Genomic DNA, 19,616 nt, shown 5'->3' with positions numbered 1-19,616 from the left:
AAGATAATTTCAGGAACATGGAAATGAATAAGTGGTAAAAGGAGAAGACTGAAGACTGAACCTTCTTTTTACCTCCAATGTTTATTGAAAACAGTGTGTTTGAAACAAAACAAAACAGAAATCATATCTGAATATGCATATGAATGCTGGTAAATTTATTCTTTCCAAATTATTTACCCAATATCAACTCTGACAGAGTTACTATATTAGAGTTTTGATGGTGACCAAGAGACTATCACTGTCCTTGCCCCCAGGAAGCTCCTAGTCTTATTGGGAAGTCAAGAGACATAAAAATAAAAATCCATCCAAAATGGTTTCATAAGGACTCTGATCAAGGCGGCCTCAGGATGTTATTGCAGCAAATAGGAGATGGATGCAATGACCTGGAAAATCAGAGAAAATTCCCCTGCAGATTGATCCCCTAAATGTTGAAGAGGTAAGGGTGCATGAGGATGGAGGAGCCCCAGCAAAATCCTATGTATGACAAGATAGAATGGACGATGTATTGTGTATTGGTTTCTTAGGACTGCTGCTGCACATTACCACAAACTGGGTGGCTTAAAACAACAGAAATTTATCTCACATTTCTGGAGGCCATAAGTCGAGTGGGAACTGTTAGTAATTCCATTGAGCTTGGGTGCAGAAGGACAATGGTGGAGGGCTTGGGAGGAGCTGGGGGTGCTGGAGGTTTTGGAGATGCTGTGCTGATCCTCCCAATCTGTGGCACTTAGCTCATTGACACTATTGAGTAAATAATACTTTAGCAGGACTACTGGGAACATGTCCTGTGCAGGGGCTGCCCTTGGTAATCTCTGGTGGTTGTGGGTTTTTAGGATCACTCTACCTGACAACTCAGCATCTCAGTTTCCTCACTGTGAATGGTGGTCAATCCTCTCACTACCAGCTGGGTCACTTTTGTAAAGTAACTTGGCACTTTTGAATATGAACATCATCATTCCCCAAATGAGGGAATGTATGATTTTGAGCTCATTCTTGCTCTAACATACCATGATGATATATTTGAAAAAGGCACTCTGATTCTCTTGGTAAATGTCAAGCAGTGCAATAAAAGAGAGAGAATAAGGGTTCGAAGCAAATAAACCTGGGGGGGAAACCTAGCTCTTTCTTATGACCTAGATCTCCAGCCATTTATTTAATCATACTTAAGCCTCAGTCTCTTCATTGGGGTGCTCTAATGTCTACCTTGCAGAGTTATTGAACCAGCTGGAAATATCATATGTAACACACCCAGTATGATAGATTGAATACAACTTAATTATCTGTAGAACTGAAGAATCCATAGCCTAGAGAAATTTATTAAATTTATTCCCCATGGATGTATATAATAGAGAACTACATTTTCCAACTTTGTCTTAAAACTCTGATAATCCAACAGCAAGTCAAATATGGTTTCTAGTTCATTTGGGGGTTGTGAATAATTATGATACTTTGGAGCTTAAAGGACAGCTCTACAGCTTTCTGGACGTCTGAAATTGATGCCAATTGGGCAGAAATCAGAGGAAAGTTTTGAACTCATTAGTTTAATTGTTTATCTTGTGGAGCTTTATTTTCTCAAGTTATTTTCTTCTGAATGTGTATTTATTTGCTTATTGTTTGTTCCTGTAGCCACAGATGCTCACTGAGCGGGGAAGATTTGAACAGACAATGGCTTTCTCCCAGTGCTCATCTGCAGCCAACCATTTACCATGCAAAAGGCCTCCTCTACCACCTGAGCAGCATTGGCCGAAGTCCTGTGGTGAGTCACTTCCTTCTGCCTCCACCTTCCTGGCCGCTTCCTTTTACCTTCCAGGAAGCAGATTATATTCTGTCAAGGCACTAATAGACAATAACCAAAAACCTATGTATGACAAGATAGAATGGGGGATGCATTGTGTGTTGGCTGCCTGGGCCGCTGTACCAAACTGCCACAACTGGGTGGCTTTGTGTAATGCAACAGAAACTTATTTCACATTTCTGGAGGCATAAGTCTGGAATTAGGGTGTTGGCAGGATCATGCTCACTCTGATGGCTCTAAGGAGGGCTCCTTCTTTGTCTGTTCCAGCTTCTGGTGGTTGCTAGCAATCTTTAGCATTCCTGGGCTTGTGGCAGTATAACTCTAATCTTTGCCTCTGTCTTCACAAGGCCATCTTCCCTCTGTGTCCAAGTTGTCCTCTTCTAATAAGGACATCAGTCATTGTATTAGGGCTTATTCTAATTAAGTATGGCCTCATCATAGTTTTATTATATCTGCAAAGACCCTGTTTCCAAACAAGGTCACATTCACAAGTACCAGGGATTAGAGCTTGAATACATCTTTTGAGGGGACACAATTCACCCCACAACAAAGGCATCCCCCCAGTGTAGTAGTCATTGGTAAAAATTGGGCAAAAAATTATATTTCATTCCATATCCTAAGTCTTCATTTTTCTGGTATTTCAGTTATTGCATAAGAAAGAAAATGTATATACCTATTCAATAGTGTTTGGAACAAAATCCTCTAGGTGTTTATGTTCAACTAACACTTACTATATTCCAAATATTATTCTGGCGCTGTCCCGAGGATTTTTATATCTAGGCTGTTTTCCCAAGCCTCTAGTACTACACAATTGATTTAAAAAACACTGTTTGAAATCAGAGGACTTGGCTCAAGATAATAAAGAGAAAATGGCAACCAAGTAACCATATGAAAATGCTCATTTATTAACTACAAACCGTGAACTTACCTGTCTACAAACTTGTAGAGAGGCATATGTCCAAATTTAGAGTCCTTACCTAACCTAACGAACTTAAAATAGAGTGAAGAAGCTCACATACTGGCCAAATCAATTAATCATCCCTACCTTTAGCCACTTTTTGAACATCTACTATGTGACAAAAAGGTGGCACATTCAACGAATATTTAATTTTAAAATGGATGAATATATAATGTAGAATCGTATTGAAATCTCAAAGGAGATGAACAAATAAACTGATTTCAATGAGATCACCCAGAGGTGCATGGCAGAGTGGGGATTCAGTTCTGATATGTTTTTCTACCCTGCAACATAGCCTCTCTTCATTACTTACTGTTGAAAGCGTGTGTTGGGGAGCCCCATGACTATCTCCAGGCTCAGTGATGCCCTGGAAGGACTCCCAGGGCTCAGAATAGCAGTTATATTCATAATTACCATTTATTACCTTCAGAGGACACAGATTAAAATCAGAAAAGGTAAAGGGCATTCATGGCAGAGTCCACGAGAGACAAGGTACAAACTTCCAGCTGTCCTTGCCCAGTAGAGATATATGGACAGTGCTTGACTCTCCAGCAACAATATGGGTTGCCAACCAGGAAACGTCACCTAGCTCTGGTGTCCAGAGTTTTTGTTGGGGGGTCAGTTATGTAGCCATCAAATACCCTACATGGCTGATCTTACTCAGTTTCCCATCTCTCCAGAGGTCAAATTGATATCTCATGGTCCTAGAGCCCTAACACAAGTCACATTTTTAGCATCAACCATCTGGCATGGCCCAAGTCCCAAGGTGACGAAAGATCTGTTATCCAGCAGAATATTCCAAGAGTGTGAAGTGTATTTTCCGAGAGTCATTCAAGGGACAGATCTTATTTCAGAGTGTGCAGGATTTGAACCATCTAGGCTTGCTGAGTCAATCGTCAATGTTTTTTTGCTTAGAGAGCAAAGTGATTTCTTTTCCCTTAAGAATCCTCATTCTGGAAGTCCTAGCCAGAGCAATCAGGCACGAGAAAGAAATAAAGGGCATCCAAATTGGAAAAGAGGAAATCAAATTATTTCTGTTTGCTAATGATATGATCGTATACCTAGGAAACCCTAAAGACTCCCTCAAAAGACTCTTACATTTGATAACTGAATTCAATAAAATCTCAGGTTACAAAATCAATGTACACAAATCAATAGCACTGCTGTATGCCAATAACAACTGGCTGAGAATAAAATCAAGAACTCAGTTTTATTAACAATAGCTACAAAAAATAAAATACCTAGGCATATATTTAACAAAGGAGGTAAAAGATCACTACAACAAGAACCACAAAACACTGATGAAAGAAATCAGAGATGACACAGACAAATGGAAAAATATCCCATGCTCATGGATAGGAAGAATCAATATTTTGAAAATCATCATATTGTCCAAAGCGATCTACAGATGTAATGCAATTCCTATCAAAATACTGACATCATTTTTCAAAGAATTAGAAAAAACAATCCTAAAATTCATATGGAACCAAAAAATAGCTGAAGCAATCCTTAGCAAAAAGAACAATCTGGAGGCATCACATGAGTGGATTTCAAGTTATACTACCAGTCTATAGTTACCAAATCACCATGGCACTTGTATAAAAGTAGGCACATAGACCAGTGGAACAGAATAGAGAACCCAGAAATAAAGCCAATCACTTACAATCAGCTGATCTTCGACCAAGTAGAAAAAAATATGTATTCAGTAAATGATACTGGGAAAATTGGATAGCCACATGTAGAAGAATGAAGTTGGATCACTATCTCTCACCATACACAAAAATTAACTCAGATGAATTAAAGACTTAAATCTAAGATCTGAGTCTGTAAAAATTCTCACAGAAAACCTAAGAAAAACTCCACAGGATATAGGCACAGGAAAATAATTTATGGCAAAGACTCCAAAAGCAAATACAACAGAAAGAAAAATAAATGGGACCTAATTAAACTAAATACCTTTTGCATGACAAAAGAAATAACAGAGTAAATAGACAACCTACAGAATGGAAGAAAATATTTGCAAACTATACATCTGACAAAAGACTAATATCCAAAATCTACAAGGAACTCAAATCAGCAAAACAAAAAGGAAATAATGTTATTAAAATGTGGGCAAATGACATGAACAGATATTTCTCAAAAGAAGATATATGAGTGACCAAGAAACATGAAAAAATGCTCAACATCACTAATTATTAGGCATATGTAAATTAAAACTGCAGTGAGATGCTACCTTACCCCAGTAAGAATGGCCATTTTTAAAAGGTCAAAAAACAACAGATGTAGGCATGGATGCAGTGAAAAAGGAATGCTTATACACTACCAATGGGAATGTAAATTAGTACAACCTCTGTGAAAAACAGTATGGTGATTTTTCAAAGAACTAAAAGGAGATCTACCATTTGATCCAGCAATCCCACTACTGGGATTCTGTTCAAAGGAATAAAAAAGTTATTATATTAAAAAGATACCTGCACGTATCTGTTTATTACAGCATAATTCATAATTGCACAAAGATATGAAATCAACCTAAGTCCCCATCAACTGATGAGTGGATAAAGAAAATATGGTGTATGCCGGGTGCGGTGGCTCCCGCCTGTAATCCCAGCACTTTGGGAGGCTGAGGTGGGTGGATCACAAGGTCAGGAGATTGAGACCATCCTGGCTAACAAGGTGAAACCCTGTCTCTACTAAAAATACAAAAAATTAGCTGGGTGTGGTGGCGGGCGCCTGTAGTCCCAGCTACTCTGGAGGCTGAGGCAGGAGAATGGTGTGAACCTGGCAGGTGGGGCTTTCTGTGAGCCGAGATCACGCCACTGCACTCCAGCCTGGGCAACAAAGCGAGACTCGATCTCAAAAAAAAAGAAAAAAAAAAGAAAAAGAAAATGTGTCATATATAAATATGCACATACACATATGTGTGTGTCTGTGTATAAATATATATATATATGTAAAAACACACACACATATATACATATACCATGGAATACTACTCAATTGTAAAAAAGAATGAATTAATATCTTTTGCAGCAACTTGAATGAAACTGGAGGCCATTATCCTACGTGAAGTAAACCAGGAATGAAATACCACAGGTTCTCATTAAGTGGGATAAGCTATGGGGATGCAAAGGCATACAGACTGGTGTCATGGACTGTGGAGAAAGAGAAGGGGGTTGGTAGGAGAGGAGTGAAATGAAAAATTGCCTTTTGGGTACAATGTACACTATTCAGGTGATAGGTACACTTAAAGGGGACTTCACCACTATAGAATACATCCATGTAACCAAAAACTACTAAAGCTATTGAAATTACAAAGCTGTGGGAGGTGCGAGCAAGATGGCTGTATAGGAACAGCTCCAGCCTCCAGCTCCCAGCATGAGTGACACAGAAGATCGATGATTTCTGCATTTTCAACTGAGGTACTGGGTTCATCTCACTGGGTAGTGCCAGACAATCGGTGCTGGTCAGCTGGTGCAGCCCAATCAGCTAAAGCTGAAGCAAGGCGAGGCATTGCCTCACCTGGGAAGCACAAGGGGGAAGGGAATCCCTTTAGAAACTGAGACACATGACACCTGGAAAATCAGGTAACTCCCACCCTAATACTGCACTTTACCAAGGGTCTTAGCAAATGGCACACCAGGAGATTATATCCCACATCTGGCTGGGAAGGTCCCACGCCCTACGGAGCCTCCCTCATTGCTAGCACAGCAGTCTGAGATCTAACTGCAAGGCAGCAGTAAGGCTGGGGGAGGGGCACCCACCATTGCTGAGACTTAAGTAGGTAAACAAAGCTTCCAGGAAGCTCGAACTGGGTGGAGCCCACTGCAGCTCGAGGAGGCCTGCCTGTCTTTGTAGACTCCACCTCTGGGGACAAGGCATCGCCAAAAAAAAAAAAAAAAAAAAAAAAAAAAAAAAAAGCAGCAGAAACCTCTGCAGATGTTAATGACCCTGTCTGACAGCTTTGAAGAGAGCAGTGGATCTCCTAGCACGGAGGTTGAAATCTGAGAACGGACAGTCTGCCTGCGCAAGTGGGTCCCTGAACCCTGAGTAGCCTAACTGGGAGACATCCCCTACTAGGTGCAGACCAACACCTCACACCTCACATGGCGGGCTACACCCCTGAGATGAAGCTTCCAGAGCAAGAATCAGACAGCAGCACTCGCTGTTCAGCAATATTCTATCTTCTGCAGCCTCCACTGCTGATACCCAGGCAAACAGGGTCTGGAATGGACCTCAAGCAATTTCCAACAGACCTACAGTTGAGGGTCCTGACTGTTAGAAGGAAAACTAACAAACAGAAAGGACACCCACACCAAAACCCCATCAGTATGTCACCAGCATCAAAGACCAAAGGTAGATAAAACTACAAAGATGGGGAAAAAGCCAGGCAGAAAAGCTAGAAATTCAAAAAATTCAAAAAATCAGAGCGCATCTCCCCCTCCAAAGAAACACAGCTTATTGCCAGCAATGGATCAAAGCTGGACGGAGAATGACTTTGACGAGTTGAGAGAAGAAGGCTTCAGTCGATCAAATTTCTCAGAGCTAAAGGAGGAACTACATACCCAGCACAAAGAAACTAAAAATCTTGAAAAAAGAATGGAAGAATGGATAACTAGAATAATCAATGCAGAGAAAGCCATAAACAAACTGACAGAGAAAAAAACCATGACACGAGAAATACGTGACAAATGCACAAGCTTCAGTAATCAACTCAATCAACTGGAAGAAAGAGTATCAATGATTGAAGATCGAATGAATGAAATGAAGTGAGAAGAGAAGTCTAGATAAAAAAAGGAAAAAGAAATGAACAAAGCCTCCAAGAAATATGGGATTATGTGAAAAGACCAAATCTACGTCTGACTGGTGTGCCTGAAAGTGAGGGGAAAAATGAAACCAAGTTGGAAAACATGCTTCAGGATATCATCCAGGAGAACTTCCCCAACCTAGTAAGGCAGGCCAACATTCAAATTCAGCAAATACAAATAACGCCACAAAGATATTCCTCGAGAAGAACAACTCTAAGGCACATAATTGTCAGATTAACCGAAGTTGAAATGAAGGAAAAAATGTTGAGGGCAGCCGGAGAGAAAGGTTGGGTTACACACAAAGGGAAGTCCATCAGACTAATAGCAGATCTCTCAGCAGCAACTCTCCAAGCCAGAAGAGAGTGGGGGCCAATATTCAACATTCTTAAAGAATTTTCAACCCAGAATTTCATATCCAGCCAAACTAAGCTTCTTAAGTGAAGGAGAAATAAAATCCTTTACAGACAAGCAGATGCTTAGAGATTTTGTCACCACCAGGCCTGCCCTACAGAGATCCTGAAGGAAACACTAAACATGGAAAGGAACAACCAATACCAGCCATTGCAAAAACATGTCAAAATGTAAAGACCATCAGTGCTAGGAAGAAACTGCATCAACTCACAAGCAAAATAACCAGCTAATATCATAATGACAGGATCAAGTTCACACATAACAATATTAACCTTAAATTGTAAATGGACTAAATGGTTCAACTAAAAGACACAGATTGGCAAATTGGATAAAGAGTCAAGACCCATAAGTTTGCTGTATTCAGCATACCCATCTCACATGCAGAGATACATAGGCTCAACATAAAGGGATGGAGGAAGATCTACCAAGCAAATGGAGAACAAAAAAAAAGCAGGGGTTGCAATCCTAGTCTCTGATAAAACAGACTTTAAACCATGAAAGATCAAAAGAGACAAAGAAGGCCATTACATAATGGTAAAGGCATCAATTCAACAGGAAGAGCTAACTATCCTAAATATATATGCACCCAATAGAGGAGCACCCAGATTCATAAAGCAAGTCCTTAGAGACTTTACAAATAGACTTAGACTCCCATAAAATAATAATGGGAGATTTCAACACCCCACTGTCAACATTAGACAGATCAACAAGACAGAAAGTTAACAAGGATATCCAGGAATTGAACTCAACTCTGCACCAAGTGGACCTAATAGACATCTACGGAACTCTCCACCCCAAATCAACAGAATGTACATTCTTCTCCGCACTACATCACACTTATTCAAAAATTGACCACATAGTTGGAAGTAAAGCACTCCTCAGCAAATGTAAAAGAACAGAAATTATAACAAACTGTCTCTCAGACCACAGTGCAATCAAACTAGAACTCAGGACTAAGAAACTCAATCAAAACCGCTCAACTACATGGAAACTGAATAATCTGCTCCTGAATGACTACTGGGTACATAACGAAATGAAGGCAGAAATGAAGATGTTCTTTGAAACCAACGAGAACAAAGATACAACGTACCAGAATCTCTGGGACACATTTAAAGCAGTGTGTAGAGGGAAATTTATAGCACTAAATGCCCACAAGAGAAAGCAGGAAAGATCTAAAATTGACACTATAACATCACAATTACAAGAACTAGAGAAGCAAGAGCAAACACATTCAAAAGCTAGCAGAAGGCAAGAAATAACTAAGATCAGAGCAGAACTGAAGGAGATAGAGACACAAAAACCCTCCAAAAAAAATCAATGAATCCAGGAGCTGGTTTTTTTGAAAAGATAAACAAAATTGATAGGCCACTAGCAAAACTAATAAAGAATAAAAGAGAGAAGAATCAAATAGACGCAATAAAAAATGATAAAGGGGATATCACCACCAATCCCACAGAAATACAAACTACCATCAGAGAATACTATAAACACCTCTACACAAATAAACTAGAAAACCTAGAAGAAATGCATAATTTCCTGGACACTTACACTCACCCAAGACTAAACCAGGAAGAAGTTGAATCCCTGAATAGACCAATAGCAGGCTCTGAAATTGAGGCAATAATTAATAGCCTACCAACCAAAAAAAGTCCAGGACCAGACGGATTCACAGCTGAATTCTACTGGGGTACAAGGAGGAGCTGGTACCATTCCTTCTGAAACTATTCCAATCCATAGAAAAAGAGGGAATCCTCCCTAACTTAAAGTCTGACAGAGACACAACAAAAAAAGAGAATTTTAGACCAATATCCCTGATGAACATCGATGCAAAAATCCTCAATAAAATACTGCAAACCGAATCCAGCAGCACATCAAAAAGCTTATCCACCATGATCAAGTGGGCTTCATCCCTGGGATGCAAGGCTGGTTGAACATACGAAAATCAATAACTGTAATCCAGCATATAAACAGAACCAAAGACAAAAACCACATGATTATCTCAATAGATGCAGAAAAGGCCTTTCACAAAATTCAACAGTCCTTCATGCTAAAAACTCTCAATAAATTCGGTATTGATGGAACGTATCTCAAAATAATAAGAGCTATTTATGACAAACCCACAACCAATATCATACTGAATGGGCAAAAACTGGAAGCATTCCCTTTGAAAACTGGCACAAGACAGGGATGCCCTCTCTCACCACTCCTATTCAACATAGTGTTGGAAGTTCTGGCGAGGCAATCAGGCAAGAGAAAGAAATCAAGGGTACTCAGGAAAAGAAGAAGTCAAATTGTCCCTGTTTGCAGATGACATGATTGTATATTTAGAAAACCCCATCATCTCAGCCCAAAATCTCCTTAAACTGATAAGAAACTTCAGCAAAGTCTCAGGATACAAAATCAATGTGCAAAAATCACAAGCATTCTTATACACCAGTAACAAACAAACAGAGAGCCAAATCATGAATGAACTTCCATTCACAATCACTTCAAAGAGAATAAAATACCTAGGAATCCAACTTACAAGGGATGTAAAGGACCTCCTCAAGGAGAACTACAAACCACTGCTCGGTGAAATAAAAGAGGACACAAACAAATGGAAGAACATTCCATGCTCAAGGATAGGAAGAATTAATATCGTGAAAAAGGCCATACTGCCCAAGGTAATCTATAGATTCAATGCCATCCCCATTAAGCTACCAATGACTTTCTTCACAGAATAGGAAAAAACTGCCTTAAAGTTCATATGGAACCAAAAACGACCCCGCATTGCCAAGACAATCCTAAGTCAAAAGAACAAAATTGGAGGCATCACGCTACCTGACTTCAAACTATACTACAAGGCTACAGTAACCAAAACAGCATGGTACTGGTACCAAAACAGAGATATAGAATAATGGAACAGAACAGAGCCCTCAGAAGTAATACCACAAATCTACAGCCATCTGATCTTTGACAAACCTGAGAAAAACAAGAAATGGGGAAAGGATTCCCTATTTAATAAATGGTACTGGGAAAATTGGCTAGCCGTAAGTAGAAAGCTGAAACTGGATCCTTTCCTTACTCCTTATACGAAAATTAATTCAAGATGGATTAGAGACTTAAATGTTAGACCTAAAACCATAAAAAACCTAGAAGAAAAGCTAGGTAATACCATTCAGGACATAGGCATGGGCAAGGACTTCATGTCTAAAACACCAAAAGCAACGGCAACAAAAGCCAAAATTGACAAATGGGATCTCATTAAACTAAAGAGCTTCTGCACAGCAAAAGAAACTACCATCAGAGTGAACAGGCAACCTACAGAATGGGAGAAAATTTTTGCAATCTACTCATCTGACAAAGGGCTAATATCCAGAACCTACAAAGAACACAAACAAATTTATGAGAAAAAAACAAACAACTCCATCAAAAAGTGGGCAAAGGATATGAACAGACATTTCTCAAAAGAAGACGTGCATACAGCCAACAGGCACATGAAGAAATGCTCGTCATCACTGGCCATCAGAGCAATGCAAATCAAAACCACAATGACATACCATCTCACACCAGTTAGAATGGCAATCATTCAAAAGTCAGGAAACAACAGGTGCTGGAGAGGAGGTGGAGAAATAGGAACAGTTTTACACTGTTGGTGGGATTGTAAACTGGTTCAACCATTGTGGAAAACAGTATGACGATTCCTCAAAGATCTAGAACTAGAAATACCATATGACCCAGCCATCCCATTACGGGGTGTATACCCAAAGGATTATAAATCATGCTGCTATAAAGACACAAGCACACGTATGTTTATTGCGGCACTATTCACAATAGCAAAGACTTGGAATCAACCCAAATGTCCATCAGTGACAGACTGGATTAAGAAAATGTGGCACATATACACCATGGAATACTATGCAGCCATAAAAAAGGATGAGTTCGTGTCCTTTGTAGGGACATGGATGCAGCTGGAAACCATCATTCTCAGCAAACTATCGCAAGAACAGAAAACCAAACACCGCATGTTCTCACTCATAGGTGGGAATTGAACAATGATATCACTTGGACTCTGGAAGGAGAACATCACACACCGGGGCCTATTATGGGGAGGGGGTAGGGAGGAGGGATGGCATTGGAAGTTATACCTGATGTAAATGATGAGTTGATGGGTTCTGACGAGTTGATGGGTGCAGCACACCAACATGGCACAAGTATACATATGTAACAGACCTGCACGTTGTGCCATATACCCTAGAACTTAAAGTATAATAATAATAATAAAAGAAATTGCAAAGTTAAGAACAAGAATACTGGTTCTACACTCCTGAAAATGTACAATATTTTCATTCTGACCTTCCTCCTCCAATCTTAGAAGGCACCGTAATCTCTGCAGTCTACCCTCTGGAAGCAAGCACATGGCTTGCATAGCACGTCAAAATTTGAAAAAAGTATGTTTCTCTGAGTAGAAAGCTTTAGCTTCTAAGAGGAGAGACAGAGAGTGAGACTTAAAAGGAAGAACTCCCTATATAATACACATTTAAACACACACACATTCAATCCACAACAAAACAGAATTCCTCTCTGCTCTGACAACCTCTAATTGAAGAGCAGAACATTTATTTTAAAGCATGACAGGTGAAAGGCTTGTTTAAAAATATAAATAAACATTAATTAGCTATAAACATGACAGCCACAGACGTGCTTCCTGCTGGGACCATCTGAGAGGTGGGTGAGAAACAGCTGAGCACTAAATGCTGTTCACAGTGTTACAAAGCTCTCTAATGGGCTCAACATCACCTTTTAGTTACCTAGGAGGCTATATTTAATGAGTTTCCTGCCGGCAGCAGAAGCACTGCCACTCACTCAGCACTCAGGCCTGTCCTGTGCTGGTAAGATTTCCTCTGTGACAAGATTAACTCTGACTCTGCCCAACTACTGGCTCTTATGAAAATGTTTTCTGAAGCACTGGGAAGCCACTTTATGGTGGCTAGGAAGTTCCACCTGTTCTAGATACTATTCAGCCATTTGCCTATTGGTGAGTGGATTAATATAAACTCCCAGGACCAAAAAGAATGTGGTGCTATGAGAAAAAGCAGTACCCTGAGAGTGCTGAGCATTGCTAAGTACCAGACAAGTCAGTTTATAGTGAATATGGCAATATTCACATATTGTGTAATTCCTCCACTCATCCTTATATCTGTCCATCCACTCACCTAGTCATCCATCATCCATCCATCCATCCATCCATCCATCCATCCATCCATCCATCCAACCACTTATCCATCCACCCACTCATCCACCCAATGTAGGCAGTCATTCATTTCTTCATTCACTTACATCATACAAGTATAATGGTGCTAGGTGTCAGGGATACAAATAAATTTTTTTATTTAAGATTGTCTTTTTCTTTGAGGAACCCACATTTTACTTTGGTAGAAAGTAGAGTCAGGTCTACAGGGAAACTGGAGGGGTAGAAAATAGTAAGTACTGTAACAAAGGCCCATGTGAGCTGTTATAGGAACATAGATGAAGGGTTGAGTCATTTTCTCGCAGGGTTATGGAAAAGCCAGAGATTAGAAGTACCATTTGAGCTGGGCTTGCATGAAGAAGAGTTTCCCTTGGATTTTATTCTAGTAAGGCTGAGAAATGTTCTTTCCTCAAAGAATCTGTAGGCCTATGATCTCTTGTGTTTTCTGCCTTGTGAAATTGAAAGTCTGGGAGTTTTCTGTGCTTGGGGCTACTATACAGAGCAAAGGAAAGGAAGCTTCTCATTTGATGGGTCGCAGAGATTCATTTGATATCAAAAAGACCTTCTTGTGACTCCATTCCCATTTTCTTTTTTTTTTTTTATTATTATTATACTTTAAGTTCTAGGGTACATGTGCACAACGTGCAGATTTGTTACATATGTATACTTGTGCCATGTTGGTGTGCTGCACCCATCAACTCGTCAGAACCCATCAACTCATCATTTACATCAGGTATAACTCCCAATGCCATCCCTCCCTCCTCCCCGCAACCCATAATAGGCCCCGGTGTGTGATGTTCTCCTTCCAGAGTCCAAGTGATATCATTGTTCAATTCCCACCTATGAGTGAGAACATGCGGTGTTTGGTTTTCTGTTCTTGCGATAGTTTGCTGAGAATGATGGTTTCCAGCTGCATCCATGTCCCTACAAAGGACACGAACTCATCCTTTTTTATGGCTGCATAGTATTCCATGGTGTATATGTGCCACATTTTCTTAATCCAGTCTGTCACTGATGGACATTTGGGTTGATTCCAAGTCTTTGCTATTGTGAATAGTGCCGCAATAAACATACGTGTGCTTGTGTCTTTATAGCAGCATGATTTATAATCCTTTGGGTATACACCCCGTAATGGGATGGCTGGGTCATATGGTATTTCTAGTTCTAGATCTTTGAGGAATCGTCATACTGTTTTCCACAATGGTTGAACCAGTTTACAATCCCACCAACAGTGTAAAACTGTTCCTATTTCTCCACCTCCTCTCCAGCACCTGTTGTTTCCTGACTTTTGAATGATTGCCATTCTAACTGGTGTGAGATGGTATGTCATTGTGGTTTTGATTTGCATTGCTCTGATGGCCAGTGATGACGAGCATTTCTTCATGTGCCTGTTGGCTGTATGCACGTCTTCTTTTGAGAAATGTCTGTTCATATCCTTTGCCCACTTTTTGATGGAGTTGTTTGTTTTTTTCTCATAAATTTGTTTGTGTTCTTTGTAGGTTCTGGATATTAGCCCTTTGTCAGATGAGTAGATTGCAAAAATTTTCTCCTATTCTGTAGGTTGCCTGTTCACTCTGATGGTAGTTTCTTTTGCTGTGCAGAAGCTCTTTAGTTTAATTAGATCCCATTTGTCAATTTTGGCTTTTGTTGCCATTGCTTTTGGTGTTTTAGACATGAAGTCCTTGCCCATGCCTATGTCCTGAATGGTATTACCTAGCTTTTCTTCTAGGTTTTTTATGGTTTTAGGTCTAACATTTAAGTCTCTAATCCATCTTGAATTAATTTTTGTATAAGGAGTAAAGAAAGGATCCAGTTTCAGCTTTCTACTTACGGCTAGCCAATTTTCCCAGTACCATTTATTAAATAGGGAATCCTTTCCCCATTTCTTGTTTTTCTCAGGTTTGTCAAAGATCAGATGGCTGTAGATTTGTGGTATTATTTCTGAGGGCTCTGTTCTGTTCCATTATTCTATATCTCTGTTTTGGTACCAGTACCATGCTGTTTGGTTATTATGCGCCCAATACAGGAACACCCATTTTCATAAAGCAAGTCCTTAGAGACTTACAAAGAGACTTAGACTCCCATAAAATAATAATGGGAGACTTCAATACCCCACTTTCAACATTAGACAGATCAACAAGACAGAAAGTTAACAAGGATATCCAGGAATTGAACTCAACTCTGCACCAAGTGGACCTAATAGACATCTACGGAACTCTCCACCCCAAATCAACAGAATGTACATTCTTCTCAGCACCACATCACGCTTATTGAAAAATTGACCACGTAGTTGGAAGTAAAGCACTCCTCAGCCAATGTAAAAGAACAGAAATTATAACTGTCTCTCAGACCACAGTGCAATCAAACTAGAACTCAGGACTAAGAAACTCAATCAAAACCACCCAACTACATGGAAACTGAATAACCTGCTCCTGACTGACTATTGGGTACATAACAAAATGAAGGCAGAAATGAAGATGTTCTTTGAAACCAATGAGAACAAAGATACAACATACCAGAATCTCTGGGACACATTTAAAGCAGTGTGTAGAGGGAAATTTATAGCACTAAATGCCCACAAGAGAAAGCAGGAAAGATCTAAAATTGACACTATAACATCACAATTACAAGAACTAGAGAAGCAAGAGCAAACACATTCAAAAGCTAGCAGAAGACAAGAAATAACTAAGATCAGAGCAGAACTGAAGGAGATAGAGACACAAAAACCCTCCAAAAAAATCAATGAATCCAGGAGCTGGTTTTTTGAGAAGATCAACAAAATTGATAGACCGCTAAGCAAGACTAATAAAGAAGAAAAGAGAGAAGAATCAAATAGATGCAATAAAAAATGATAAAGGGGATATCACCACCAACCCCACAGAAATACAAACTACCATCAGAGAATACTATAAACACCTCTACGCAAATAAACTAGAAAACCTAGAAGAAATGCATAATTTCCTGGACACTTACACTCTCTCAAGACTAAACCAGGAAGAAGTTGAATCCCTGAATAGACCAATAGCAGGCTCTGAAATTGAGGCAATAATTAATAGCCTACCAACCAAAAAAAGTCCAGGACCAGACGGGTTCACAGCTGAATTCTACTGGAGGTACAAGGAGGAGCTGGTACCATTCCTTCTGAAACTATTCCAATCAATAGAAAAAGAGGGAATCCTCCCTAACTCATTTTATGAGGCCCTCATCATCCTGATACCAAAGCCTGGCAGAGACACAACAAAAAAAGAGAATTTTAGACCAATATCCCTGATGAACATCAATGCAAAAATACTCAATAAAATACTGGCAAACCGAATCCAGCAGCACATCAAAAAGCTTATCCACCATGATCAAGTGGGCTTCATCCCTGGGATGCAAAATCAATAACTGTAATCCAGCATATAAACAGAACCAAAGACAAAACCACATGATTATCTCAATAGATGCAGAAAAGGGCTTTGACAAAATTCGACAGTCCTTCATGCTAAAAACTCTCAATAAATTCGTTATAAAAACTATTTATAACAAACCCACAACCAATATCATACTGAATGGGCAAAAACTGGAAGCATTCCCTTTGAAAACTGGCACAAGACAGGGATGCCCTCTCTCACCACTCCTAGTCAACATAGTGTTGGAAGTTCTGGCTAGGGCAATCAGGCAAGAGAAAGAAATAAAGGGTATTCAGTTAGGAAAAGAAGAAGCCAAATTGTCCCTGTTTGCAGATGACATGAGTGTATATTTAGAAAACCCCATCATCTCAGCCCAAAATCTCCTTAAGCTGATAAGCAACTTCAGCAAAGTCTCATGATACAAAATCAATGTGCAAAAATCACAAGCATTCTTATACACCTGTAACAAACAAACAGAGCCAAATCATGAATGAACTTCCATTCACAATTGCTTCAAAGAGAATAAAATACCTAGGAATCCAACTTACAAGGGATGTAAAGGAGAACTACAAACCACTGCTCAGTGAAATAAAAGAGGACACAAACAAATGGAAGAACATACCATGCTCATATATAGGAAGAATCAATATCATGAAAATGGCCATACTGCCCAAGGTAATCTATAGATTCAATGCCATCCCCATTAAGCTACCAATGACTTTCTTCACAGAATTGGAAAAAACTACTTTAAACTTCATATGGAACCAAAAAAGACCCTGCATTGCCAAGACAATCCTAAGCCAAAAGAACAAAGCTGGAAGCATCACGCTACCTGATCCCATTTTCTTTAACCCAGGTTTTCTGTCTCTTTTGTTTGTTAGAGAGTCCAGATGTTAGATACAGACACAGCAAAGTTTGATATATTTATACATTGGAATATCATTCAGTAACCAAAATCAGAACCAAACCAAAAAAGAATGAACTATGATATAGTCAATAACATGAGTGGATCTCATAAACATTATATCGAGTGAAAGAAACTAGACACTAAAGACTACATACTCTATACTCTAAGCGTCTATTTATGTAAAGTATAAGATCAGTAAAAGTAATTTATGAGGACATAAATTGAACAGTGGTTGCCTCTGAGGAAGAGCATTGAATAATAGGGGCTGGGAGGGAACTTTATAGGTTAGTGGAGATGTTCAATATCACGATCAGAGCCGGTTACACAAAAACTCATTGAACTATATATTCAGGATCTGTGTTTTTCACTCTAGGTACACATTTACCTAAATATAGAAAACTAAAAATAAAGCAAAGCTACAGAGATTTAAAATGCAATGAGGAGACAAAGGGGGCTCCCCTAAATGAAGCTGACTAGCATACAGACATGTGAGTCAAGGAAAACAGTTTTCCCAGGACAGAGCAGAAAGGTTGTAGAAGAAAGTCTGTTTAGAAGTCAGAAAAATCCAGCCAGAGACAAGGCATATAAGCAAAGAAGCCCAAAGAAGCAGACAAGCTCTACAATCAGCTAGCAGAAGGCATTGAACCAACTCCCCTTTGTGGAGCTCCCCCTAAAAACCAAGAGGCTCATGACCAAGGGGGCACATGAGGACAGTCGGGGACATCCTTGGAAGTGGAAGAAAGCTCTTAGGCTACTACAGCAAGCTCCTGGGGAGGCAGGTGGACAGCATCTATTGAGCTGCCATGTTGCAGCTGGCCTGGCCCCTGTGCTGTTCAAGTAATTGGGGCTTTGGAATTAGGAGTGGGATCGATTCCTATCCTCTTGGCTCTCACTATGTGAGTGCATTTTGGTAAAGGGATTTCAGTGCTCTTTGAAGAGCGCATTGATTTCTGTTTATAACTCACACAAACTGGGCTGCATTCTGCCAGAGGACAGGGTGGGCATATTTTGCTTTTGTCTTTCTCTGGGGCCCAATGGAATAGAATTTTTAGCTACTTAAATGATTTTTCTTGTTTTATTTTGTCCCTCTGGCATATGTTTTGGGTTAATCAGCTTTTTTTAAAAGAAGCGCAAAAGGGGAGGGAAAATAAGGATGGCATATTAATTTGTATAACCCTTGTCGCCAAGGGCCTCAAGATATTTTATACACATGGTTTGTTTTATTTCCACTTCATTCCTTAGCAGTAGCAGAAGAACAAGTGTTATTTTCGCTTATTTTCATGACTCATGTTAAGGTACCACATCTAGAATTTCCCTTTTTTTGTTTTTTATTTTTTGCATTTGAGGATATGGTAGGAAAAGAACAAACACTCCTGTTCCATAGTCAGGAAGAGGGACAGAATACCCATAAAGGTCCTGAATTAAAAATATTTCAGTTTCATTCCATATTCTTTTATTTGGAATTGTTCCCATGCTATCAGAATAAAGATTAAGAAAGTCTTCTTTACCATACCAGAAACCAAGTTTTGTGTATATTTTTACTGATACAAATAATTTACATTTAATTGCTTCAGTTTCTTGGTAAATTTTAGTGAAAAGCAAAGGGCATTTTTTCTCTTGCTGTCAACAGTGTCGTCAATGTAGTTTCTGTGTAACACAAGAGCTGAAAATCTGGGATATTCTTTTTTTTTTTTTTTTTTTTTTTGAGATGAAGTCTTGCTCTGTCACTTGGCTGGAGTGCAGTGGCGTGATCTCAGTTCACTGCAACCTCTGCCTCCCATGTTCAAGCAATTCTCCTGCCTCAGCTTCCTGAGTAGCTGGGACTACAGGCACGCACCACCACACCCAGCTAATTTTTGTATTTTTAGTAGAAACAGGGTTGCACCATGTTGGCCAGGATGGTCTCTATCTCTTGACCTCATGATCTGCTCGCCTCGGCCTACCAAAGTGCTGGGGTTACAGGCGTGAGCCACTGTGCCTTGCCAAAAATCTGGGATATTCTTAGAGGAAGGACAAGTCAGGATTTTCAAAGAAGTCTAAACAAATTTTTTATGTTTTATTTGTTGTGGAATGGAATGAAGTGAGGAGATGGAGGGGAGGGGAAAATAGGAGGGTAAC

At 39.6% G+C, this 19,616-nt stretch overlaps 1 protein-coding gene across 1 annotated transcript in view; it reads left to right on the top strand.

The window, feature by feature from the left end:
- LOC140710655 (cytosolic carboxypeptidase 4-like) overlaps positions 1 to 19,616 on the top strand; it is a 168,286-nt gene that overhangs the window by 128,770 nt on the left and 19,900 nt on the right. The window contains exon 2 of the mRNA XM_073012912.1: positions 1,627 to 1,756. Within this exon, the coding sequence (XP_072869013.1) occupies positions 1,627 to 1,756 (130 nt within the window). The remainder of the gene's footprint in view (positions 1 to 1,626; positions 1,757 to 19,616) is intronic.

The sequence above is a fragment of the Chlorocebus sabaeus genome, chromosome 29 (genome assembly GCF_047675955.1).
Source record: "Chlorocebus sabaeus isolate Y175 chromosome 29, mChlSab1.0.hap1, whole genome shotgun sequence".
Taxonomy (NCBI): domain Eukaryota; kingdom Metazoa; phylum Chordata; class Mammalia; order Primates; family Cercopithecidae; genus Chlorocebus; species Chlorocebus sabaeus.
Note: the sequence above shows the minus strand (reverse complement) of the source record. Positions and strands in the feature narration are given on the sequence as shown.